At 45.7% G+C, this 27,280-nt stretch overlaps 1 protein-coding gene across 1 annotated transcript; it reads left to right on the forward strand.

Annotated features, from left to right (window-relative positions):
* Positions 1-378: 378 nt before the first annotated feature.
* BATF (basic leucine zipper ATF-like transcription factor) lies at positions 379-21,626 on the forward strand. Its single transcript, XM_027120072.1, has 3 exons — positions 379-677; positions 2,981-3,085; positions 21,075-21,626. Exons 1-3 carry the CDS (start codon positions 615-617, stop codon positions 21,282-21,284), a joined length of 378 nt encoding a protein of 125 aa, XP_026975873.1. The 5' UTR covers positions 379-614; the 3' UTR covers positions 21,285-21,626.
* The last annotated feature ends 5,654 nt before the right edge of the window (positions 21,627-27,280 follow it).

Below are 27,280 nucleotides of genomic sequence, written 5' to 3' on the forward strand. Positions count from 1 at the left end.
CTGTTTTCAGGTGAAAACCAGAAAGAAATCCCAGCCCCGCTGCTTTATTTTGGTTTAAAAATCAAGTCGGGTGACAATGGAAACTTTCCTTGCTGTCCTCTCCTTTCTGCCCATGTTGACAGAAGACAGACCTGCTAATTCTGGCTGGGGTTTTTCCCTCCCTCCGCTGTTTTTCTCTTTTATCTCCATCAATTGAAGAGAGCTGTTCTTTCAGACTGCCAAAAGGTATCTGGGGTTTTGTGTATTTTTTTTTCTTTCTTTCACATAATTCTGTGGGTCTTTTCCCAGATATGTATTTTCTCTCAAGTTAACTTCTAACTTGTTTAAGTTTCCGCCCATGTGACTTCCAGCGCGAGTTACCAGAAACCACAAGAGAGAGAGAGAGAGGGCGCAAGCCCCAAAGCAAGCGACATGTCCCTGTGGGGAGCAGAGCCTCTGCACCCCAGAGTGAGGAGGCCGCTGGGGTCAGAGGTGGCTGCAAGGCGGGCTAGAGGAGGGCCCTGCGGAGGGGGGGTGGGCTGGTGGCCCGGGAGCAGTCAGGAAGGGAGGCCGGCTGGGGACAGGAGAACCCAGAGGCGCGAGGGGCTGCGTGGAGAGCCCGGAAGACTGCAGCCATGCCTCACAGCTCCGACAGCAGTGACTCCAGCTTCAGCCGCTCTCCGCCCCCCAGCAAACAGGTAGGGTCCTGCCTTCTCCTCCTCCTGCCTTCTGATTCTCCGGGGAAGGGCGGGGAGAGGGCCGGGCTGCCTGGGCCTGCCCCGGGAGCTGAGAGGCCAGGAGATGGCTGGTGGCAGGAGTTAGACTAAAGACACAGGATCTGCAGTGAGGCTGTGCATCTTGGCGGAGACCCTCGTCCTTCCACCCATCCTGCCAAATTATGTCCTCCTCATCCCCCGATGGTGCGCATCGCCTCCACCTCACCTGGGGTCCCACCCCATGAAGCTTTCGAGGAAGCCAAGAGGAGAATTAGCACCAAAGAACTCTGGTCTCTCAGAGGAAAGAGTCTACCTCTCTCCAAGGCAGCAAAATGAGAGGAGGAGTCTTAACGCGGGCTACGGGCACGCACACCCTGAATGCTAGATGGTTGCCCAGGAGACAGCCCGCAGGACAAGAGAGGAAAGGGATGGGGGTAAAGTAAAAGGCGGCAGAAGAGCAAGTTGAAAGGAGCAGGACCCCGTGCCAGCTCAGAGGATCTATCTTACCTCCTGGGCATGGCTACTGTTGTTAGCACGGGTGGCGGAGAGAGGGCTGGGGGAGGAAGGAAATGAATCAGGGGATGGTTCTGGGGACTCGGAGACATTCCTTAGTAGCTCAGCTCAGCTCTGGGGAAACCAGAGAGATGAAGGTGGAGATTCTGGGAGCACTGGGAGTCTAGGTTGTGACTTCCACCTCAAAAGCTTTCAGCTTGAGGGTTGCCAAAAACAAGAAAACAAAAACGGGGCACCCTGGCTGCCTTTGCAGCTCCTGGGGCTTTCTCCTCACTACATCCCTCGACAGCCCTCTCGATAGGAAGCCCTCTTCCTTCTCATCTAATACATCAGTGGAGGACAATTCCTTATCCAACTTTGTGGTTTAAAAACTGCATTCTTTCATTAGCCTGGATATCCAAGAGGGCTTTCAAAATGCTGCAGACCAAATAACAGTATGTAAACATATACTAAAGCTTCTGTCATCAACATCTAACGGGAGAGCAGCAGGTAGGAAGGAGTCCTAGTGGAGACCTCTAGAGGACGAACAATCCAGTCCTCTGCTCAAGATGGTATCAGAGGGGTTCAGACTACCTGGAAGTTTGTACTCTTCTTAGGAAGGAAATTACTCATGGCTTTCCTGGTAACCTCGTTCCCCATCCCCCTTAGAGAAAGAGCACTTCCTTCCTATCTAACCAATTGCCCTCCGACTGCAATGGCCTGGAAGTATTGGGCACATTAGTGAGACATATGCTTGGTGGGCAGAGTCTTGCCCGAGGAACTGTGTCCCTCTAGCCTGTGGGGTCGTGAGAGAGGACAGGGCCGAAGGTACAGAAGGGTTTCACTCAGATTCCCCCACCTACCCTGCAGCATCTGGGGGAAAGCCGGAGCTAACCTCTCTGCGCATGTAGAGCACATGCCCATCTGTGGGGTGCACTTAGAGAACACCCAAGGTTCCCTGTGTCCTCCTAAGCACCCATCCACTATCTGCCGCGGCCAGGAAATCTCCACCATTAAAACTGTTCTTGGTCTCCAGTCTGTACTAGGCATTGTGCTCAGGGCCATGGGGGATATCAAGGTCACTGAGCATAATGAAGGGAATGCAGGGGAAGAAGAGGCAGATCTGGGAGAGGGACCTCGGTCCACGGGCACAGCAGAAGACACAAGGGGTACAAACCAGGAGGGTAGTGGTGGCAGGGGCGGGGGTGGCTTGGACAGGCATCAGACTTAGCATTGGAAGATGTAACTCTCAGATTACTGTGAGCTCTTGGGCAAGCTCTTTGAGCCTCAGTTTCCCCCACGTATAAGATGGAAATAATCGTATCAACTTCACAGAATTGGGGAATTCAACAGGAGCACCTCTGAGAAAAGGCACTTGCACAGAAGCTAGCACATAGTAGGTACTTAACAGAGTTTTGGGGAAAAAAATAGCAAGAAGGTTCTAGGCCAAAAGTTAGAGGGTGAGGGTGGAGCAGACCTGAAGAGGAGAGGTGATAAAACACACTTCATCGCCTTAACCATCTTTTTCCAAATACGGCCCTATTGAGTTCTCAAGCTCTTTTGCCCTCTTCCTGTATCTTTTGGCCAAAGTTATAGAGACCTAAGAGAGTGTAACAGAGTGTGGAGAAAAGTTCCCTTTTGGGTTCAGCCTTTTGGTAAATAGGGGGGTGGACGGGCAAGTAAAGATGAAGAAATGGAAGGGTGGACAGCAGGATATCAAACACCATGAGAGCCTGCCTCCACTCAGAAGAGAGGGTTAGACTCCCCTAATTCTCATCATCTCTGCTTCCCAGGACTCATCTGATGATGTGAGAAAAGTTCAGAGAAGGGAGAAAAATCGCATTGCTGCCCAGAAGAGCAGGCAGAGGCAGACACAGAAAGCTGACACCCTCCATCTGGTGAGTGTTCAGACCTTTCTTCACCCTCTTGAGCCGTAGGCGTTGCTCCCCACCGCCTGTGGACTCCTGGACCATAGCTTTGAGTCTGCCTGCGTGGGGATGTGTATGTGGGGGAGTTGGTGGAGGGATGCAGGTGAGGCGGGGAGGGGAGGCTCTCCTGTGAGTGCATTGAGAAGATTCCGAAACAGGGGATGGGCCAGGAGGCTGAAAGGGAAATGAGTGCCAAGGGGGCATGAGGAGTAAAGGAGCTGAGTGTGGGCAGCCCAGAGGCTGGTGGAAGGCAGATCTACATGCTAAGAGATGGGGTAGCCTGAGACAGCTCCATCCCTCATGAACCCAGAGAGCAGAAGGCAGGACTGCCTTTGGGAGGAAGGTAGAAGGTGTAGAGGAGCCCATTGTCCCACAGTGCTGGGAACACATATAGTCCCATCCCCCGGGAGGCCAGTTGGGCAGCCACCCTGAGGTTTGCATTTGGGACAAGGAGGTCCACAGGGTGCTGCACCCCATACCTCTTTTCTGAACATTATTAAGGTTTGATTTCGAAATTTCTATTTTGATGATATCCCAAGGGGTCTGTGAAAGATACAGTTTCAGGTGCACGTATCTGGGATGGTCACCATCCTGGTTGAGTTGCCTCCAGTCTCACACTTTCTAGGGAAGCCCTGATCCCTGGCTTGAGCAGGCGCCTTGGGTGATCTGAACTGCATTTCTCCCAGCAGTCCAAGATCCTGGTCAGTGTTTCTAAATTCTGGCTGTGTGCTTCACAAAGCAAAGCTTCCTCCTCATCTCCCACACCTTACCACCTCTTTTCTCTTCGCTTTGCCCCTCAATTTGCTCCCTGTTCGACCAGCTCTTATTTCACTGGCTCCTTCCTCTTCCGTCCCTTCAGCCCTTCCTCTGACACCTCTGCCTTCTCGTCCCTCCTCCTGAGCCCTTCCCAAACCTCTGGCATCCCAGTAATTCATTCCAATGGTAAAAAGGGCAATTGACACCAAAAATGAATATGCTTATGGTTATTTGAAAGATTAGCCTGGTAATTGGCCAGTTAAAGAACAGTTGTTTTATTCCTGTCAAGAAAAAGTAAGATGTAGTTTTAGGTAAAAAGATGCTGCTTTTAGCCTTGTAAGGAAGCAGAGAGCAGGCTGCACCAAGATCTCTGATTGGATGCTCGTGTTTCATTTGAAATATATTCAACATGTCTTCCATTGCATACTAATGTAGTTTTATGTTCATGAATATTTGTTGAATTGAAAGAAAGAATGAATGAACACCAAGTCTGTTCTTCTCTTTGATGACTGTGATCAGTAGTCTAAATGTTAAGTTGGTGGTGGCCCTGCTTCTTATATGTTCTCCATGATTTCATTATGGCTTAGGGGCTCACAACACTCCAGTTTATTATTTTAAGCTTGAAAATCTAGGATCACTCACTTGTCTCCATCGCAGTCTGATTCTAATTCAATATTCTTTGGAGCAAGCAAATGAACAAATAAATAGAAATTAGTAAGGATAAAACCTACCTTTTTGTAGAAGTAGACAATGTCCCAAGACTGGAAATATGTTACAAGCTTTATAAGTTTGTAATATTAAAAAATAAAAAACCCTGGAAACTAAGTAAAGCTCAGCAGTGCCACAGTCATAAGGACATGGTTTGAATCCCAGCTCTGCCAGTTTTTATCTGTATGACCCACCTTAGACCTTAGAGATGTTCTTAACCTCCCTTAGACTCAGTTTTCTTATTAGGAAAATGGGACAGTAACTACCTACCTCATAGAGATAGTGCATATAAAGAGGTCAAGCGTCAGTCACTGACATATCGTAAATATTCAAAAGTTTTGAGGATAATAAAAGTAATATTAATAATAGTTATTATTAGAAGAAACGATAATCACAACCAAGATTTTATGTATATGAATTTATACTAATATATAAATCACAGGATCTCAGGGCTGAAAGATTTCTTAAAGGCTGGAAAGTTCAGACACACGTTTGATGCTTGAGGCTCTCTACAACACCCTCCGGAAATGGTTCCCAGTGTATTGGTCACTTCTAATGATAGAGAGCTCCCTGCCTCCTAACACGAGCAGAGGAGTCTTCCTTATCTCGAGCTGTGCCACTGTCTCCCTGGAAATTCAACCCCCTGGTCTTCCTTCAACCCCTTGGGGACGTATCAGTGAGGGTGACATGTATGTTTCTTTGCTGTGGCAAGGTTTTCAACACTAACTAATCTGTCTCTCTTTGCAAGACAAGAATTAGAACCAGAAGATTTAGCCCATCTGATTATACTAGGCATGGCTCTATTGGGATAATCTCTGGGGGTTGGGGGTCCCTGGAGCCCCCAGTCATGTAGTCACCGCATCCACACTCAAACCCCCAGCCTCAGTCTCTAGAATGTTCTCATCTTTCCCACACCTGGACACAAACTCCTCCCCACTCCTTTCTTTTGAGCACCCCGGCACTCATCTTCAATTTTTGCCCAGTGAGTAGGACACCTCAGAGTTTACACAGCAAGCCTGAGGGTTGCAACCAATGCGATTTATGTTTCTTGGCTTTGGGTGGAAGCTTTTGGCAGCAACAGGTAAATCTGCCACCATCAAACAGAGGGTTTGGCTGTGATCTGAAATGTTCATTTCCTCTCAGACAATCATCACCCATCTTCTGCATCCATTATCCTCTTAATTATGTTTGTGATTCAGGTAGAAAACCTTCTACTTTACCACCAGCATTCTTAAGGTTGGGTGCTTGGTTTGCCCTTCACTCCTTTCTGTGCTTGTCTCCACATGCTGAGGCTCTGGAACCATTCTCTGGCCCTCAGACATAGCCATAGGACTCATCTACAAGATGTTAAAGACCAGGGTTTAGAAATTACTGAGCGTACAGTACCAAGTTTGTATTAGTGTGCTAGCCTCATATATGCTGGGATAAACATTGATTTCTCGGTTTCAACTTTGTCACTGTTCTCTCTCTTAAAATACCAAAAGAATTATCCTGTTTCTCTAGTGAGAGTGTGGGATACCTATTATTTAACGTTTTCAGTATCTATCCTATAAGTGGTTTACACCGAAACACTGTATATTGATTGCTTTTGAAATAGCAGAGTAGGGAAGTTGCTGCTTTCAGCAATGTGTTTAACCTCATGCCAATGTTATAACATCTCTGGCCTTGACTATCCCTCACATAAACCGAATCAGGTGCTTCTTTTCATACTTGTGATTATCAACAAAGTCCACATTCCGTGGGGTTTTTTTGCTTTGTTTTTGTCTTTTTTGTCTGCACCTCATGGCATGCGGGATCTTAGTTCCTGGACCAGGGATCGAACCCATGACCCCTGCAGTGGAAATGAGGAGTCCTAACCATTGGACCACCAGGAATTCTCCCACATTCTGTTTTAATTCTCTTTTGGTTGGTGTCTCAAACAGCACTCATCGCACTCAGTTCCTTTTCTCTCGCAGTCAACTATAGAGTCCATTAGGCATAGTAAAGGCATTGATTAAAAGGAGAAGGTCATATCTTGACCCGTTCACTTTCAAAAGATATTAGTAGCTAATAAGTGTATCCAAGATAGTCAGCTGAAAAACTAAGAAAAATAATAGGAATCCAGTCAGCTTTCAAAGTTAACACAAAAAGTAATAACTTTTCCTAGGCAAATTAGATTACAAAATTTAACAGGAAGAAAGATTCTGTTTATAATACCAAGAACAGCAAATGGAAGGAAGGACTAAATTTAACAAAAAATATGCAGGGTTTAATTTTTTAAACTTCAAAATTATTCTAAGTGATTAAAAAAACACTCAAATAAATGGAAAGATATACCTTATGTAAAGATAGCAATTTTCCTTAAGTTAATTTAGAAATTGAATTAATTTAATATGATCTTAATAAACTAGGATTTTCTGGGTATTGGAGGAAAACGAAATTAGCTATTCTAAGTACCTGGAGAAAAATAACCATGTGAGAGTTTCCAGGAAAATTCTAAAGAAGGAGGGTGATTAGAGACGATTAGCTGAATAAGATATTAAAGTGAATTACAAATATAGATTTCAAAGCAGTGTGGAAAAGACAAAACATTGGACAGAATAGAACACAGAAATAGACCCCCAAGCAAGCTCAAATTTAAGACCCCAATACATATGTCAGTTCCTAAGACACAAGTACAGATGCAAAATGTCTAGGATGGCATTTCAAACCAGAGAGAGAAAGATGAATTATTCAATAAATAGTGTAGGGACTAAATAAATAGGGACAACTGGCTAGTCATTTGAAGAAAAAAAAAAAAGGTAGAGTTTTCATTTCTTATACAACACACACATAGATTAAATGTGGGAAAAAATTAAAGAAATTTGAAAAAATTAGCATTAAAATATTTATCTTGGAATGAAGTCTTTTCCGGATAAAATGCAAAACCCTGAAGCCATAAAGGGAAGGATTGATATACATTACCTTTATACATGAAAAGTGAAAGTGTCTATACAGCTCAAAGTACCTAATATGCAAAATCAAAGGCAAGTGAAGACTGGGAAAAATACCTGCAACACAAATGACCAAAAAAGGGCATATTTGCTTAATATATGAGAGCTCTTATGAATAAGAAAGCGCTCAACAACCCAAAAGAAAAAATGAGCGATAATTAGGAATAGGCAATTTACAGAAAGAGAGAAATAAATGGCAAATAAATATGGAAAAGGTGCTAGACCTTACTTAGTTAGGGAAATGACAAAGCAACAGTTAGATCCCCTGCCAGATTGGCAAAGACAAAAAATGTTGCTAATACACCATGTTGCCAAGGTGATGGATAAGCAGGTACCACCACACACTACTAGAAGTCTAAGTGCGTACAGTTCCGTTAGAGGGCAATTTGACCATGTCCATCCAAATTACAAGTGCACATACACTGTAACTCGGCAATTTTACATCTAGGTGTCTGTTTAGAAACATACCCACAGATTGCACAATTATGTACATGTAAAGATAACCATTGCTGCATTGTTTTTCATAGCAAAGACTGGAAACTAGCTAAATATTCATCAGTAAGGGACTCAAATAAACTATCGTTTGTTCATTCAGTGGATACCACGAAGGTGTTAAAATAACGAGTTATATACAGATGTGCTAATCTGAAAAGATTATCTATATACTCTTAAGTGAAAAAGTATGAGTATGGTATATAGTTGTCTCCCATGCATATTTTTAATAAAAAGAAAAACATATGTGCATATGTGTATAAACTTTAAAATTTTCAAATAGGTTTCCCCCCAAAATTGCTAACGATATATATTTCTGAAAAGTAGGACAAAAGGTCTAAAGCAGGAGAGAGATACTTTGCATTTTTTTTTACCTTTTTATATAGTTTGGATGTTTTTATCATGTGCTTTTATTTTTATAATGTAGATATTTAAATTCCCAATATCGATCATTATTACATATGCATTAGGATGATTTCTTTTCTAATTTGATTTCAAACATTGAATAGTCTTCCATTGTGACATTTTATCCCTTGAACATCCTACATAAATATCTCAGTCCTTTGGGACAACCAACTGTCAGCTGGGATTTGTAATGAGTAATCCTAAGGTCTCCAGCGCTAGTAAGAGATGACAGACCAGTTTCATTTGTGTGGTTATCCTGGTAATTGTAGGATATCTCTGGTGCCTTGGAGCAGGAAGGATTTTGAGTCTGTATCCCAGGTTAGCAGGAGAGTTGAGATCAGTTGAGAAACTTTGTTCATGAAAAGGCTAAAAGTAGAGGGGGTGGTGGGCAGACAGCAATATTAGCTCATCACAGCAGAGAGCTGTGATGTTGACAAGTCAGACCTGGCCTTGAGGGTGGAACTGGAATAAAAGTACAGTAACAGGGCCAAATCTGGAGCTGGAACTTCAGGTACTTAGATGGGGGTAGGACAGGTGCTTGCCTAGGGCTGGCTCCTGAAGGAGTCTCACATTCGTTTAAAATAAGAAAAAGATTTACAGGTTCCAGGGTAGATCTTTAATGCCATATGTAACAAACATCATGAGTGTAAATTATGCCTGAAATTAAGCTGTGAGAAATAAGGTATTTACAATTGGAGGAAAACTGAGTAATGGAGGAAACGAAGCTCAGCAAAGATATTAACTTCCTGGGCCTTCTTAGAAAGAGACACTATTGTTCTTGGTTTTCTGGGAAGGCCTGGGAGAGAAGCCTGTTCATGGTGCTTTTTCATTCCGTCAGTTATTTTCTCTCTCTGGGAGACCATGCCATAAGATTTATTGGCATAGAGAAATCACAGGTAAAATAAAATAAAATAAAAGAAAACAAAAAGCTAGAAAGTATATTTTAGCTAGTTCCACCCTAAAGAAGTTCAGTGTAAAATCAGTGAACTTTCTGTGGAAAAGAGCCATTTCTCTTGGGCCTCTATTGCTATGAACTTCTCTTTATTAAAAACATACTAATTGTATTAGGTTAAGTAACTTGTCTGAGGTCATACATCTTGTAACTAGGTCTGTCTGACTGAAGAGCCCATCTTCCTAACCACTAGGCAACACAGCCTCTTCCTTTGGACTCGCATGAAGATGTATTCATCTTCCCTAACTGATCCTCCTTGAATCTCTTCCTGAATTTTTTTCTCTTGTTCTTTAAGCAACATCCTCCAAAGGTGACACTTTTCCTCCTCCATCATTAGGCCTAGTCGAGAAATTAATAATGTCTCTAAGCAATAGATTGATATAGCCATTGAGACCATTTTTAAATAAAGCTGTGTAGCAATAACTATTAACATCTTGCTCTTTGGTGCAGCAATTCCACTTACAGGAATTTGAAGAAACAATGATGCACAAAGATGCTCAATTCATCATTATTTGTTAACAGTAAACACTTTATCAATACTATAAAATTGGACATATACCCAACTACTGGAGATTAAGTATATTACGACACATTCATATGCTAGAATTTGATGCTGGCAATAAAAATGACTAAGTGGATCTGTATTTTTCAACACAGAAAGATGTCAATTACATAGCACGGAGAGAAAAAGCAAGTGACAAAGAGTATGCAGAGTATAATTCCGTTGATGTAAAATTTGTGGTTTGGAGGGCATGTTTGCATGCATAAAGAGATGTCTGGAAGAATATTCTCCAAAATGATAATAATGGTTATATCTGAGTGGTTGAATTTTGAATAGCTCACCTTATTCCTGGTACTTTTCTGTAATTCTTTTTATTATGATGAATGTATACCATTTAAAAAATCAGAATAAAAAATTAGACTATTCTCATTTGGGAAGGAAAAACACACTAAGGAATTCACCAGCCCTAACTGCTTGTCCTACTGACAATGGGTCAGTATGGTTATGGTCGGGAGGCATGTTTGAAAGGAGGCCAGCTTCTCACCAGTCTTGGCATTATAAGGAATTTCTGTCTAATGGGATTACATGTCCCAGGTCAGAAATTGATGACACCCATTCAGCTGAAGTCTTCATGAAGCTGTTCTCAGCAGCTACCAGACTACTTTCTCTTGGAAAGGATGAGGGAGCCTCTCTAAACCCCAAGCTGCTCTGGGGTTTTCCTTAGTCTCCTCTGTAGGACTAGGTCTGGCCCTCTGAGTCCTAAGGGGTTCCATAGATTGATTCCACAGGACAAAGTCCCCTTCAGATTGTGGGGTATCTGTAGAGGATCCTGCCATGGGTTCACATGGTAGCTTGTGGAGGGAATAACAAAAACTGTAGTCATACACCATTCTTGATGGAATCACAGAATTAAAAGGAAACTCAGAGATACTCTAGGTCACCCTGCTGTGTTACCAGTGAGGACACTGATGTCTTCCCTAAGGACACCCAAGAACCCAAACCTCTTGCCTTCCCACCTCTTGCTTTTGTTTTTGTGCCACTTTGCTGAACAGGACTTTGCTCGGCAGATGGTGCTGCCCTCACATGTCCTTTTGCAAACGGTGAGCCAAGAAGTAGGCCATTAACTAGGACACGTAAACGGCCTAGGCACTCTTCAGCAACAAAACCCAAGCACACAGCAAGAGACGAAAAAGGCAGAGAGTCCCAGGCTGAGAGGGGCTAAGTTTAAATGTTCCTTTATTTAAAAAAGGTCCTAAAGTTGTAATCCAAAATCAAAAGGATGATGACATATTGGAGGAAATATTTGTGTCAAATTAAATAATTTCAGATTTAATATTTTCTTTTTTAAAGAATTTTTTTTGATGTGGACAATTTTTAAAGTCTTTATTGAATTTGTTACAGTATTGCTTCTGTTTTATGTTTTGGTTTTTTGGCCGTGAGGCATGTGGGATCTTAGCTCCCCGACCAGGGATTGAACCTGCTCCCCCTCGCACTGGAAGTCGAAGTCTTAACCACTGGACCTCCAGGGAAGTCCCCTTGATTTAATATTTAATACTATAGAGAGAACATTCTTTTTAAGAAAAACATCAAGACTCCAATAGATAAGTGGGCAAAGGCTATGAACAGAAAGCTTACGTAACATTTTTTCCTACCAAAATGAAAATAACCCAATTTTCTATTCTGATTGTGCAAACAACATACACTATGGATTTCTCAACCTCAGCAATATTGACACTCTGAGTTGGGCAACTCTTTGTTGTGTATGTGGGAGGGGGTTGGCCCCCTGCACTGTAAAATGTAAAATCTACCCACTAGATGCCAGTAGCACGACCTCACCCCTCTAGTTGTGAAAATCAAAAATATTTCTAAATGTTCCCTTGGGGGGCAAAATTGTCCTTGGTTGAGAATGCTGTACTAGCGAATAGACATGCAGAAATCTTATTCTTGGTAATTGATAACTTGTAACATTAAAATGAAATTAAGAAACCTTCAAAAAGTTAGTTGGCAAAATAAATTATTTAAAATTACAACACCTAAATCCCAACGAAGTTGTAGTAAAATTAATATATACATTCACTGCCGATGACATTGTATATATTACATAACCCTTTTACAGCAATACTTACATGAACTGGAAGATGTTCACTGCAGCATTATTTATAATAGCAACCAAAATGTCCAACATTAGAAAGCCATGTTAAGTAAATTGTGGATCATCTATTTGTTGATGTCACCATTAAAAGAATAATTATGGTGATTTTTTAAGTATGACAAAATTATGACAAAAAGGAAAATACAAATTGTATATGTACTCTGAGATTTTATAAAAATAAGTATCCATGTTCGTTAAAAAGGACAAGATGGCAACATATACAAATGAAAAGAGTCACGTTTAGAGGACTGTGATCATGGGTGGGTATACTTTTTAAAAAATGTCTTTAGTTATACTGTATATTTTTTATTTAAAAACGTAAAAAAAGATCAAATAGAGCGCTGAGTGAATTCTGGTAGAAATCGAGGATGAGAACAGAGAGGGTATCATTGAGTTAGAACTTGGGGGGCAGGCTTTGGTAGGAGATCTTATCATTTATCATCCAAATAGGAACACTTTTGAGTGAAAAGAGGCACTAGTAAAAATTACACTAGGAGGGTAGCTATGAACTGAGACTGTCCCAGTAAACATCTGGTCACGCTAGATTTAGGGGAACCAAGGAGGGTGACCTAAAGCTCTTAGGAAAATTCAAGAGTAGTAATAAATTTCAGAGCCAAGCAGAGGGGGCTAGATTCCTGGTACCAAAATGCAATTTCCTGCACTAGATAACTCTGTAACTAACATATTTTCCAGGTACTCAGCTGGCACAAGACTATGCCTTATTGCTAAGAGTTTGGGGAGGTCCAGAAAATGACAAAAGCAAAGGCCATACTCCTAGTACTAGAGCTCACGTCAGCAGAAATAATTCATTCTGCTGTACAAGTATATGTGAAATGCCTCCTACGGGCATTTTTTCTAGGCGCTGAGAATTCAGCTGGGACAAGACACACTAAGTCCCTGATTTCAGGGACCTTACGTTCAACCAGAAGTCAGACTGGAAAATCAACTGACCAATCGTTATTTATTGTTTCACTAATGACACAAAGGGAAGAGGGCTTTGAAGAAAACCAAATAGTGCAATATTGACAGTGACTTAGGGACAGGGATGGGGACAGTGATCAAGGAAGGTCTTTCTGAGGCCCTGACATTTGAGATCAAATACGAGTCAAGAGAAGGAGCCTGGGAAGATCTGGGGAAAGGATGTTCTCTTGCAGAGACTTCAGGTCAAACTGTGAGGGGCCTGTCAGGGTCAGAAAGATGCCTTGTGGGGCCTGGGACTGTGAGAGCATGAGGAGGAACTCAGGAACAAAGGCCACTGTGCTGCAGGGAGCAGGAACCAGATTGGGGGTGGGGGGTGGGGGGAGGGTCAACAGAATGAATTCAGATTCAGTGGGGACAGAGTGGGGGCAGATATATCTGAAGCTAAATTCTGATCTACAAAATGGGAAGCAATTACACCTCACTGGGCTGTTTGAGAGTTTGTTCTCTGAACAAATGTAAAAACAAAGCAATAGTGCATTTTTTGTCTGTTTTGCATTGGAGAGAAGACTTTATTTGCTTAATGCAGAGAGGCTGGCATTTTCCTATAAATCAATCAGGTAAAGATATCAGATGTATTATCATATATGAAAACATATGCCCTACTTTCCAGTTGTTTATATGAACTTTAAGAACACAAAGGGACTTCCCTGGCTGTCCAGTGGTTAGCGCTCTGTGCTTCCACCGCAGGGGACACAGGTTCGATCCCCGGTCGGGGAACTAAGATCCTACATGCCAAAAAAAAAAAAGAACGCTAACGGTTTCACTGGCTGGGCTTTTCACCACCACTGGTCAAGTCTCCTTTGCTTGGTATGGTTCAGACAGGTCAAGTTCAAGCCAGGGAAACTGTATGCAGGGTTCTCACAGTGGTGTGATTCTGCTGTCCCCACTCCATAGCTTCGGTTTGGGGAACAAAAGCAGGGGTTTGACTGGGCCTTTTTTAAGAAAATGAATATCTTACACTCACTTGTAACTATCCTAGAGTTAAAAGTAGAAGCTATAAAAGTACTTAAATGCTTGGTTAAGCACTCCCTGGGGAATTTCATGGCCATCACATACAGCAGACCCTTCAAATGCAGGTCTCAGATTTTAGTAAATTATTATAGACTCCAAGTAGGCAATCAAGCAACATGATTTTACTGAACACCTACTATGTGCCAGGCACAGTCCCAGTCACTGAGGACAAAACAGTGAAGACAAGGATAGCTCCCGTCCTCATGGAGCTCAACAATCTAAAGGACAACTAATTTGATAAAGTTATCATTAATGAGATTCCAATAAGTGCCTTACCTCTCACCTTTCTGTAAGAATGAACTATCCTGGGCTACTTGAAATTTTCACCAAATATGATTCTTTGCCTTAAACAGTCATTAATTTTTTTTTTTTTTTTTTGCGGTACTAGGGCCTCTCACTGCTGTGGCCTCTCCCGTTGCGGAGCACAGGCTCCGGACGCGCAGGCTCAGTGGCCACAGCTCACGGGCCCAGCCGCTCCGTGGCACGTGGGATCTTCCCGCACCGGGGCACGAACCCGTGTCCCCTGCATCGGCAGGTGGACTCTCAACCACTGTGCCACCAGGGAAGCCCAGTCATTTACTTTTAGAAAAAATTTTTGACTTAGAAATGTCCTCCTCCTTCTTTAAAGGTCTTTATATTATAGTTATATTATTCATACTATGTTATACAATAAAATTATTTAATAAAATAAAAATATATAAATATATAACATATGGTATGATAAATTTAACAAAATCAAACATTGTATATATTTATATTGTTATATTATTTTAAAGAGGAATCCACTATGAACATAATTGTCAAGCTAGTTCCTCATTAAGCTCACCTGGGAAGTGTTTTTTTAATCTTGATGCCTGAGACCCAGTCTGGAACAATTAAATTGGAACCTGTCAGGGGTGAAATCGAGGAATTAAGATTTTTTTTTTTTTTTTTTTTTTTTTTTTTCGGGGTGCGGGGCTTTTACTGTTTTGACCTCTCCCGTTGCGGAGCACAGGCTCCGGACGCGCAGGCTCAGCAGCCACAGCTCACAGGCCCAGCTGCTCCGCGGCACGTGGGATCTTCCCGGACCGGGGCACGAACCCGTATCCCCTGCATCGGCAGACGGACTCTCAACCACTGCGCCACCAGGGAAGCTCCAGGAATTAAGATTTTTTATAGCTCTTCAGGCAACTGCAGTGTACAGCCAGGGTTGAGAATCAGGGAGCAGTGACATTTGAAGCCTGTCAGGTGCGTGTGGTGGAATGTGTGCAGTGAATTTGGGGCAATTTTGTGGGTATATACCCAGACAGTCTGTCTCAGAGGCCCGGCAGCTTAAAACAAAACAATTCAAACCTTGATGTTGATGGCAATGATTAGTTGTTTGTTTTTCAAAATTGGACTTGCTAGTGATAACCTTTCTAACTTGAGGTATCAGTCAGGATTGCATGCTGCTATGAGTTATAGAAAAACTATCAAACAGAGGCATCAACAAGTCACCATTTGTATTTTATATTTTTCTCATATACTAAGACGTTCAGAAGTAGACAGTCCAGGGATAGTGCAAGGATGTCATCAAAGAACCAAGCTCCTTCTTTCTCTCTGCACAGCCATCCTCAGTATGTGAATGAGTTTTCATCCTCAGGGCTGCAAAATGGCTGCTGAACCTCCAGGCATCAATCCGTGTCCAGGGAGGGTAGCCTTTGTCTGGTGAAGCTCTGCCTTTTTCCCTGAGGAGAGAAGCTCGTCCCCTCCCTTCCTACCCCCCACCCCCCCCCCCCCACCATTTCTGCTTATGTCTTATTGGTCAGACTCTGTCGCATGGTCATACTTACCTGCAGGGGAAGCTGGGTAATTGAGGAATTCTTTTCCCAGCCTCTCTAGAGGAAAGCAGGGGGAAGGAGTTTGGAACAGATATTGAGTGAGCCAACCTATAGTGTTTCTCACACATAAGGTCAATGAAATCATAGCCCTGAAAGTCAAAGAACAGGAGACAGGAACCCAGGCAGGGGCCTGAGGGGCATGGCTGATGTGGCTAAACATCAGTGGATGATGAGGTGCTGACGGCCCTGGAGTTTCAGCTTTAAGGTATGAAAGTGAAGATTTCTCCAGAATTATTCAGTGCAAAGACCTGTGGTTTAGTGATTCCTCTTCTCTTCTCATCCGGTGAAGAACAGGAGTTGGAGTTAATTTCCCCAGGATTCAGGGGAAAGGTAGGCATAGATCCCACTATGGCTTGGGATGTGCCCTACCTCTCAGTTCACAGACTCCTCCAGGAAACCTGGGCTCCACCCTATGTCTGCATGGGGGACAGGGGTCCGAAACTGCTGGAGACTGAACAAATAACTGGGTGTGAGGGACATGAGCTCGACACACTACTCTCGCATTGAAGTGTGGGTGGGAGCTGAAAGGTCACCTTGCCAATAAATGACTGCATGTTCTGTTGAGGAGGAAACACACAGGGACTATTTTCACCCTTCTGGAAAGTGTGATTAGAAAATTCAAGGAGAAGGTCAAGGCACAAACCAGAACTGGCAGGAAGGAGGACCAAGCCCTGCTCAGAAGGCCTGGAGAGGCCCTGCCAGAGCCTTGGGTCAGGGCCTGTCCTCAGCCTTGGTCCCAACTGGCTTCCCTGTGGGTAAGGGACCCACCTGGGGATTCCCCATCATTCAAGCGCTCTACAGTGACCCGTTACTTGGCCCCTCCACTAGGGAATTTCCCAGAATGTTCCCACACCCCCAGAAGCCTCCTCCTTAGCCACCCCCAAGCTGCTTGTGGTTCCTGGTAGGGGTGGCATCAAGTAACCTCACAGGTGAGTGTGAACTGTGAACATTAGCAACTCAATTTGCACGAGGCGGGAAAAGAGGGAAGATGAAATTGGAAAGTCAACCAGGCTGAGGCCTCACAGGAGATAATTACCAGATATCATAAGATTTAAACAGACTTCAAAGGCAAGAGAGCATGGTGGGCACAGACTCTGAAGCCAGACTGTCTCAGTTCAAGCACTGGTGCTGCAACTGACAAGCTGTGTGACCTTGAACAAGTTACTCAACTTCTCTGTACCTTAGGTTTTCCTCTTCTGTAAAATGTGGCTAATAATATTATCTACCACATAGGATTGTTGCAAAGATTAAATATAATGATAATTGTAATTATGTAATCGGGCACATGGTAGCACCCAATAAATGTTAGTTATTATTAAATCAAACTGGATTATTCTTTTAAAATTTTGGTTTCTACTAATCTTTCTCATATAAATTGAGTCTATGTACCTCTGCTCCCAACACACCTACCCCTTCCCAACAGTAAGAGGCTCTGGTTGGCTAATATACACAGGTAGTCAATTTAAAATCTGAAATATTTGAGCTGCAGAGGGCTTGGAGATCTTCTAATCCTGTGGTTTTCAACATTCACTGCACATTAGAATCCCCTGGGGAGCCCTTAACAGCCCAATGCCCAGGTGCACCCAGACGGATTAAATCAGAATCAGGCATCAATACTGTTAAAACTTTCCAGGGATCCCCCTGATCCCAGCGTGTGACCAAGGCTGAGAATCATTGTGTTGGTCCAGTCTTCCTGTTTTAAAGTGAGGCAACTGGGGCTCAGAGTGGGAAAGGGAGTCACCGAGGGTCACCCAGCCAGGACCAGGACCAGGACCCCTGTCCACAGTTAACTGATGGAGCCCACCATTGTCACGTATTTCGGACCTCACTGTGCATCTGGGGAAGGTCTGGCCCCGAGTTAACCCTCTCACAGAGTAGCTGGACAGGAGATTCCCTCCCAACTCAGGTCAGGAGGCAATGATCAGCTCTGTGATTGGAAGAGTGTAACCAACTCAGGGTTCTTGTACTGTGTTTAAGGATCACCCAAAGCAAGACCCAGTTTTCTCTTGGAAGGCTACTGATCTTAGTGACCTTCAGAGACCGCAAGTCACGAAGTCTCTCAGGAGAAGCCATGGGTGTGTTAAGAGGAGCATAGGGCTGAGGATGGGGAAGCCCTGAGCCCAGCCCTGCTCTGCACCTACATGGTTATGGGGCTTTGGATGAATCACTCAAAGTTTCTGGCCCTCTGAGAAAGTAGGTGTCTTGAGGTGAATCTCTAGCCCTTTGCCCTAGCAGCTGCTGCCACCAGCCTGTAATAATTTTGGGGGGTGTGCGCAATAGGTTTGTCCCAGGGTCTCAGTTGGCCTCATCTGTAAAGTAGGGATAATAGCAGCTGGCCTTGCATAGCCACCTCAGAGGGTTACTGTGAGGAGCCTGAAGTGCCTAAATGAATTCCAAAAAGTAAAAAGCAGGTTACTTGGAAGCCCAAGGGCAGGCTCACCCCTCCCCCATCACAGGAGAAGACATGCATGTTAGAAGCCAAAATTTACTTTCTAAACATTACTTTCCTTTTCCCCTTGAGTTCTTGGTTTCCAGCCCCCACTGGGAATTCAGGGGGAAATTAGAGGGGTGTGATCATGGTACCTCTGGGTCAAGACCTGCTCCCATGGCCACCTTTGCCATCTGTCCCCGTGTGAGAGCCCCTTCCACAGCATGACGGCCCCAGGGAGGGTCAGAGTGGACCAAGCAGTGGCAGGTGGGGATGTGGAGGGATGAAAACCCCAGATCAGCCACTTCCTTCTGCGAGCGAAGTCAAACTCTTCCTCTGCTAAGTGTCTGGCTGGCGGCAGGTCACCTGGGCTGGCAGTACTGCTTTCTCTGGGGCCCTGGCGGGAAGCAGTCTTGCTTCCCAAGGTAAAGACGAGTTTCTTGTCACAGTTGGTTATTTTCTACTTAGAGGCAGTGGCGGTTATGAATGCTCTCCTAGCGCTCTGGGATCTCCCAGGAGGGCGGGGAGAGGGAGAGGAGAAAGCCAGAGCTCAGCAGGGCTCGCTGAGGGAGGAAGAGCCCGCTGTCACTTCCCGAAAGCTGGGCCGGCCTCTAGGCGGAGAGAAGGTCAGAGCGATTGGTCCCTGCGGCCCGCCTACCCCACCCCTCCCTTCTGCCTCGGGGTTTGCCCAGGCTCTTTGGAGCACAGAACTTACAGTAAATGTTGTCACCAGTGGAAACTCTCAGAGGGGGTGAGGAAAAGGGCTAGAGGAAGGGGCCAGGACTCCCGGCCCCCAGTTCCCGTCTTACCAACACCCCCCGGTCTCATGTGTTGCTTTATCTTACCTTTTGGTAAAGAGGGGATGCCCTCTCTCTGGGATGTGCCCGGAAACAACCAAATGGTAAGATGAATGAGCCGGTCACACCCCGCAGAAGCGGCAGCCCACGCCCCTGACTCTATCATCATGGCTGTTGGTATCCCAACTCCCCCACCCCATTTTAGAGATGGGGGTTTTCTCTGTACCGACCTAGGCACATTTTCTAGCTCAGTGCCACATACAGGAAATGCCAGGGTGAGGCTGAGCACGCTCACACTTGTTCTGTACAAACGGATGGAATCTGGCTTGATGGATAAGGCCACATTCTCCTCTACCACTTAAAAAGAACCCCCAGGTGCATGGGTTAGGGCAATTGGCAGTGTAACTAGCTCTCATTAACCTGTAGCTTATGCTCCTGATGGATTATCTAAGGCAAATTTTAAATGTCAAGTTATCTCACATCTGCTCACTCCCCACTGTAATTCTGAGTCAACTTCTGGTCCAGCCGTTGATGTCATCAGGCAGCCAATCAACAAACACTTGAGTTCATACTCTAGGCCAGGCACTTAATAAGTGCTTGAATAATTAAAATAAATTTATTACCATATTTAACATTAATATCTATTGTTTTCAAACTTGCCTGATCATCAGAATAATCTGGGGCACTTGTTAAAACTTCAGATTCCCAGAATTCACAGAAAATCCCAAACCCACTGAGTTCAAATCTTTAGATTTGAGGAAGGGCCTGGAACTATATTTTTATCAGGCCCTCAGATTAATTCTAATGATACAGCAAGTTTGGAAAATACTAACCTAAGTGAAACAGAACTAGAAAAATAAGATCTGGACTCCAAATATTAGGTCGCTTTTTGAACTGAAATGTAATTTATTTGCATCTCCAGTGCTATTTTTCCTTCCTCTGTGGGTACCAATGATTAGCCCAGAAGGTCTATTTGAGTCAAGGAATGTGAACCTTAAAATCACATTGGAAATGAAATTCCCCTGGGTTTTCTGAAGGTGGGATCGTTTTCCAGTAAATGCTAATTACCAGGGTGTCATTGTTGATTAATTAATGATGTGATCAGTAATTAGCACTCTTTACCCTGAGTTTTTCTGATTAGCATGTTATCTGATGGTTCCCTTAAGCAACAGGGGAAAGGTGTTTCTGGAAAAAAGGAAGCACAGGTGCTTGGGACACACCCAGAGTACTACAGAACAAGCTGCTGGAAGAGCAGAATGGCGTGGAATCGAACGCTGTGCTGGAGTTTGACTATTTACTATTTAGAAATACCCTAAACATTCTAGAATCTGGGTGAAGTAGACAATTAACCGTGGACTCCATTTTTAAGACTAAATGCAAATGGTAACGTTAGGAGAAGACACCGTATAACATAGAGAGGAAAAGACTGAAATTAGTTTAAGACGGTCTCACAAACTCTTTTTGATTTTTGCTGGGCTCTAGCCTCCCAGCCGGTTTCCCTCGACATATACTTGCCGCTCTCAACCCTCGTACACACTCACAGAGATCTATGCATGTACACCTGCGCACAAAGGAGCACACATGCAAATTCACGCATGCCTTCACACACACGTCTCTCTTAGTTGGGACCATATGAAACCGCCATTCTTATAGGTCAAAACAGACAAGTAGCAATTTCGTATGGTTCAAGCTAAAAGCTATGCATATACATGCACAAATATACGTGTGCTCTAGATGCACCCATCCACACACAGGACACATACAAATATATATGCACACGTGCACACTCGCATGTGCAGAAAAAATCACCGATGCCCTTCTCCATGGCTGTGCTAGTGAAAATCTAACGCAGACTCCCGCTTCACAACGCCCCCCCCCGCCCCGCCCCCGCAATCTTGCAGAGCGCTGACATTAACCTGCAACGCCCATCCTTTCCGCTCGCAGGAGAGTGAAGACCTGGAGAAACAGAATGCAGCGCTGCGGAAGGAGATCAAACAGCTCACGGAGGAGGTGAAGTACTTCACGTCGGTGCTGAGCAGCCACGAGCCCCTGTGCTCCGTGCTGGCCCCCGGCGCGCCCTCGCCCCCCGAGGTGGTGTACAGCGCCCACGCCTTCCACCAGCCTCACGTCAGCTCCCCGCGCTTCCAGCCCTGAGCTCCCCGAGGGCGGGAGAGAGCGGAGCCCCCAGCCCCGGCTGCTCCCAGGCCTCGGGAGGGGCACGCAGACTGTGGCCAGCGGCCCTCGTCCCTCAGCGCCCTCTCTCGACCCGGAGACCCGGAGGTGGAGGCCTGGACCGGGATGGAACACAGGACGCAGCTGCTGGACGTGTGAACGGCCTCCCGAAGCGTGGCCAACCGCCCGGCAGCGTGGGCTGGACCTTCACGTGGGTGGGAGGCCGGATCCAGAGCTATGTCAAGCATAACGCCCAAGTCCCATGGCACAGAGGGAGGAGGGGTAGGGAAGGGTTATTTTTCTAAATAAATGTCTTAAAAGAAACCAGTCTGGCCAGGGCTTGAAACCTTAAGTTCTGTGGGGTTGGGGTCGTTATTGGTTCTTGGCCTCAGGAGCCCTTAAAGCTCCGGAGATTCAGCTAATATTGCTTCTTTTCCATGGCTTGTTAATCTACTTGGGAAGCTGGGTTTTCTCAAAGAATCTTCAATTCTCCTTCTAGGCATCTTCTTGATTTTCCTCCCCAAATCATCTCACTGTGACCTCTCACTTTCCATTCCTCATTGCATCATGCTTTCTAGATTGTCTAGACGTTTCTAGGGTCCTTCTTTAGACAAGAGAAGGACCAGCGCCAGATGCTGTGGAGTGGGATGGTCATTCGAGTTGGTACTCTCATCTCCCACGACTACACTGACTCAGCCCCGGCCAGACGGCCAGCGCTGGAGGATGCTGCATGCCAGGCCCCACGCAAGGAACTCCAGCAGCACAAGGAGCACCTCACGTGAAGGCGAGGCTTTCCTCATGCTCTCGTGGGGCAACATGTGGTTCAGAGACACAGGCGCTGCGTGTCCTGCTGAGGACTCCACCTCCCCTGGGAAGCTGGGATAAAGCACACACGACTTCGCCGTCTCCACAGTCTGCCATTCTGAGCACGGTCTGAGGGCAGCAGTGGCTCAGAAAACACAGGGCTATCTTCAGGGCTTCAAATCCACAAGTGCTGGCAGAGCTGAAACCAGTGTGCTCTGCTTCCCCTGCTCTGATGTCCAACTGCTCCTCAGAAATCCCCAGGCTAAGTGCCCGCTGGCCTTACCCACACCACTCCCCAAGAGCCATGGCAGGGCCTTCCCACACACGTGGCCCCTGCCCAGCCAGCTGGGGCCCAAAGCGACAGGGATCGCCACAGAAGGTGTCGGATGCAGCCCCTTCAGCAGCCTTCAGTGGGACTACCACTGCCTGCGGACCCCCTGCTGGTGGCCGTCTTGGTGAGCACAGGAGAAAGAGAGGAACAGGCCGGCTCCGCTGTGCCGGCACCTCCTCAGCCTGCCCACCAACAGCTCTGGTTGGCTTGAGGCAAGGTTTCAGCTCTAGACCTCCCCTGCCCAAGTGTCTCCTAACCCCTGGGATTATGCCGATGTTGTGCTAGTGTGATTAATAAACTCTGCAGAGGCCTGGAAAAGCTGTGTCCTAGCACGTGGGCATCTGACTTCCTTGCAGCCTAACTATGGGAGGAGTCCAGCCCACGAGCCTCTGAAGGCACACTGCCATCGTTGGGCTGCCCACCCCCGAAGCCAGTGCCTGTGGATGCCCAGAGTACGGGAAGTGGGCTCAGAGCCCTGTGGGAGACAGGCCAGAAGACCTTCCCCAAGGATCAGCATCGCTTCCAGTGCAGAGTCCTGCATTTTAACCTTTTGTCTCCCAACAAAACTTGGTAAATGAGGCTCCCCTTCCAGTGCACGGACTCGGTGTAGACTTGGGTGTGTGATGAGGGGCTACAGCAAGGAGGTTCTCTCTCATCAGTTTCCTTAGGGCTTGGTTCCTGGTAGCTGATGCTCAGGGTAGCTCCTTCCCCCCCCCGTTGTGACAGGCAAAGCAAAGAAGCCTATGGTCACTTCAGATGTGGCCTGCGTTGAATAGAATTCATTTTTCTTTCTTAGTCTTAGGAAGCGGAACTTTCCAGCTAGTTCTACCTGCACCAGGCCTCTCATGGGCCTCCTTCCAATCAGAGATGTTTCTCCCCCCACCCTGCTCTAGTGCTGTGATTTCCCCCCAGAAACCCCCGCAGAAGGCACATGACCAGTACTGAGCATCTTCAGATGACATTCAGAGCCAGAACCAGAAATGCAGAGCTCACATGTGCGGCTCGCATCTCTCGGAAGGACTTCTCTTCCCCTTTCATTCTCTACTTTCTAATGACCTGGGGCAGTTCCACTTCTCCTTTCTGATCAGTCTGACAGAGGCTATAGAAGTCTAGGGTGAGCGCCAAAGCTGACTTCGTTGCCACACAGGGAAATTGGAGGGGCAGCTGCAGATAGGTGTGAACTTCCAGAACCTTGACCACGGATGTCGCACCATCCAGGTTCTGTCCCAGCCTCCTACCCATGACAGGGATAGTTCCCTCAGGCTGGTGGACCAGTGACACACAAATGCCTCCAGGGCCCAGGCAGGGACTATAAATACATGAAACTCACCGGGAGCAGGACAGTTGGGAGTGGCAGGGAGTGTGGCAAACCGAGGAGTGAGTGCTTACCTGCCTAAAGCAGACAGCCGCCCCTCGGTTCTATCCCCTGCTGCCGTGGGCAGCACAGGAAGCACAGGGAGAAACAGCCCCCAGACTGCAGCCTATTCTCTTCTCGTCTCTCCCCCGGCTTCTCCTCAGCGGCCTCACGTGCATGTTGGTGGACATACCAGCTTACAAAACTGGTCCATCCACACTCCTCCCCCACAGCACCATCCCTGGGCCACCCCGTCAGGCCCAGGGGTGCACCTACCAGTGTCTGATCTACTCTGGCAAAGAGTTATCCAGGGAAGAGGACTACAGCTGCTGGAAGCCAGCTCAGGGGCACGGACAGGGGATTCCAATCTGCTGGGTATATGGAACTTGGTCTAAAGAGAACAGAGGGCTCTGGGTAGGCATGTCCCCTTGGTCCTCAGGACTACTGGCCCCATGAGAAGGGTGTCACAGGGGGAGGGGAGTCCCTGTAATGTGGGGAGTCCAGAGCAGGGGCCTCTTTTGCTAGGGTCTGAGGGTGGCCCTGCAGAGGTCTGCCAGTTTGTCACTCTGATCTAGGTTAACGATGTCTCCGTGGAAAGCCCAGGTGAGGGGAAGGCTCTGTGCAGCAAGAAATGGACACATCGCTATCTATCAGTTTGACGTGGGGGTTCCTGGGGAATGTTTGTTTCCCCACCTGCCGTCTCACTGTTTATCTCCTACTCGCAGTGTTCTTCCCCAAGTTAGTGTCAAAACAAATGACAGGAAAGCCAGAATTTTTGTCTTCAGGTTGAGAAGTATGGGTGGGGAGAGAAAGGGAGGCAAATTCAACTCAAAGGTCATGGGGTTGCCATCTGCTGGACCCAGACTTCCCAGCAGTGTTTATTCATACCGCCAGCCAATGTCCCAGCTGCAGCTGTGGCTTCACAGTGAAGGAGCAGAGCCAGCTGGGGACCCCACTTCTCTTCAGGACAGACAGGCCGGCTCAATGTGCTGCCCTGGCCTCCTTCTCCCTCACAGGATTCAGTGCCCCCAAGCTGCTCAGGAATTCCAAGGGGGGAAAAGGATAGTCAGGTGAACTAAGACCAACACTAAGGTGAGAAAGATTGAATCATCTTTATCTCTGGCAGAGGGAATTGGCATTTTATGAGGTACCTAAGAGAGTAATGCCTGGCCCAAAGGAACGATGCCTAATGGGGCATTTTAGTCTCGGCGGCCAGCGTGTATGTGATGGAATTCTTGCCATGTGGATGACAGGCTACCGCACTGGCCTTGTGTGGGTACCAGGCGACTGGGGGCTGGGGGCTGGAGAGGAATATAGACGTATCCCTCCTGAAAATCTTGTTTCTCAACTGCTTGATGTGTGATTTGACTTAATCTACTTCCAGGAAGATGGAATAAAAACTTGATCCTGGTTTAAACAATCTACCAGCAGGCAGAGATAAAGAGCCCCCTCTTAGAGGAGAAATTTACAGAGGCAAGTTTCATTGCTGCTTAGGAAGTTTGTCTGCCTCCTTCTGGAAGATTCCTGGTGAGAGGTCAAGGTTAGGAGCAGTGGCAGAGACCGACAGTTGACCTCTCAATGCCATTCTCCCCTTTTCCCTTACTGCAGAACCCTCATTTTGTCTAGGAAGGCAGTGTGCCCAGCTAACAAGATTACATTTCCCAGACTCTCTTGCAACTAGGGATGGCCATGTGATGCAGGCCAATGAGATATAAGCAGAAATTGTTGGGTAGGGCTTATGGGAAAGCTCTTTAAAAGGTGGGGCCATCTCGGGACTTCCCTGGTGGTCCAGTGGCTAAAACTCCATGCTCCCAATGCAGGGGATCCAGGTTTGATCCTTGATCAGGGAACTAGATCCCACATGCATGCCGCAGCTAAGAGTTCCCAAGCTGCAACAAAGATCCTGCATGTCGCAACTAAGACCTGGCACAGCCTAAATAAATAAATAAATATTAAGTAAAAAAAAAAGGTGGGGCCATCTCAATTGGCACATGCCTTTCTCCTTTCTGGAAGGCGGGTGCAATGTAGGAGGTGGAGCAACCATTTTAGGACCATGAGACAAGCATGTATACAAAGGAGGAAAAGAGATTCCAGATCCCTGGTAATACTGAAGAAATATGATGATACAAACTCTGGAAGGCCTGTCTCTGGGTTTCTTTTAATTGAAAGTGGATAAGAGTTTATTTGGTTAAGCCACTATGCATAGCAGTATTAAATGCCGCTTACCTTAGTCTGTCTAATGCAGGAGCCAAGAGAAGCAAACAACCAAACAAGGAATTTAAACCATTACCCCAAGTCAGTGGTGCTCAACTCAGGGTGATTTTGTCCCTCGAGGGATATTGGGCAATGTCTGGAGACAGTTTTTGTTGTTACAACTTGGGAGACAAGTGTTACTGGCATCTAGTAGGTAGAGGACAGGGATACTGCTAAACATTCTACAATGCACAGGACAGATGCCACAACAAAGACTTATCCAGTCCCAAGTGTCAGTAGAGCCAAGGTTGAGAAACCCCACAGCTAGGGAATTCCCCGGCGGGCTAGTGCTTTGGACTCGGCACTTTCACTGCCGAGAGCACGGGTTCAATCCCTGATCAGGGAACTAAGATCCCACAAGCCTCACAGCGTGGCCAAAAAAAAAAAAAAAAAAAAGAGAGAGAAACCCTGCAGCTAGCACTGTGCTTCCAGAGCACTAGACCTTAGCCTACTAACCTGCCCTGGCACCCTTGTCCATCCCTCTTCTCTTGGAAGCAAATCCTGTATACTGGCCAGGCTGAAAAATTCATGTCCCTGACCATATCTTGCATTTTCCTTTCGCTAAGCCTTTGCTCATGTGTTGTTTCCTTTGCCTAGAATCCCTCTATCATCTCTTCAGTCAGTCTTTAAGTGAGTCTTCATTTTTAACAAGATTCCCTGTTGTTTCCCATATAAGTAGCATGAGGTGAATCTGATCGAAATGGCATGAGATGCATGACTTTACTGTGCCACCTTAGTTTTTTGAAATTCTACCTGTTTTTCAAAGTTCAACTCGATCACCACAGGGCCTGCCGGGAATGCAAGATGATTTTAAATGATACTCGGATAAAACTTATTTACTTTAGTCAGTATATATATTTTTTCCAATAAGGTTAGAGGTTTTCCATTTCTTATAATGATATACATCTTCCTTTACAAATAAATTTACTTTCATAATAAAGTGAAATGATTTAAAGAAACATGCTAAAAACTACAGTCGATTAGGAAACATCACTTGTTAATGTACACAGTATGTAAATATTTGCTCTGTTTTCTATGTTGTTGCTTTTAATGTGCATTGAAGACAAGGACGAAAGGGGTAAAAGAGAGATGAATAAATCTTCCATGTTGACCAAAACCAACTCTCGCTCTCTTTCTCTCTAGATATCCATATCTATATATGGATATATATAGATTAGATAGATAGATTTAGATTTTTAAAGCCGGGAAATATAAGGTATAAATACTAAAGTTTGG

This window comes from Aethalodelphis obliquidens, unplaced genomic scaffold (assembly GCF_003676395.1).
Source record: "Aethalodelphis obliquidens isolate GAN/ISIS:26980383/991018 unplaced genomic scaffold, ASM367639v1 scaffold21, whole genome shotgun sequence".
In the NCBI taxonomy this organism is placed as follows: domain Eukaryota; kingdom Metazoa; phylum Chordata; class Mammalia; order Artiodactyla; family Delphinidae; genus Aethalodelphis; species Aethalodelphis obliquidens.

Excerpts from the sequence above, each read along its gene's own strand:
- BATF (XM_027120072.1), top strand. The coding sequence starts at position 615 with ATGCCTCACAGCTCCGACAGCAGTGACTCCAGCTTCAGCCGCTCTCCG. Across the intron at positions 678-2,980 it reads CTCCGCCCCCCAGCAAACAG|GACTCATCTGATGATGTGAG; the intron begins GTAGGGTCCTGC and ends TCTGCTTCCCAG. Across the intron at positions 3,086-21,074 it reads AAGCTGACACCCTCCATCTG|GAGAGTGAAGACCTGGAGAA; the intron begins GTGAGTGTTCAG and ends TTCCGCTCGCAG.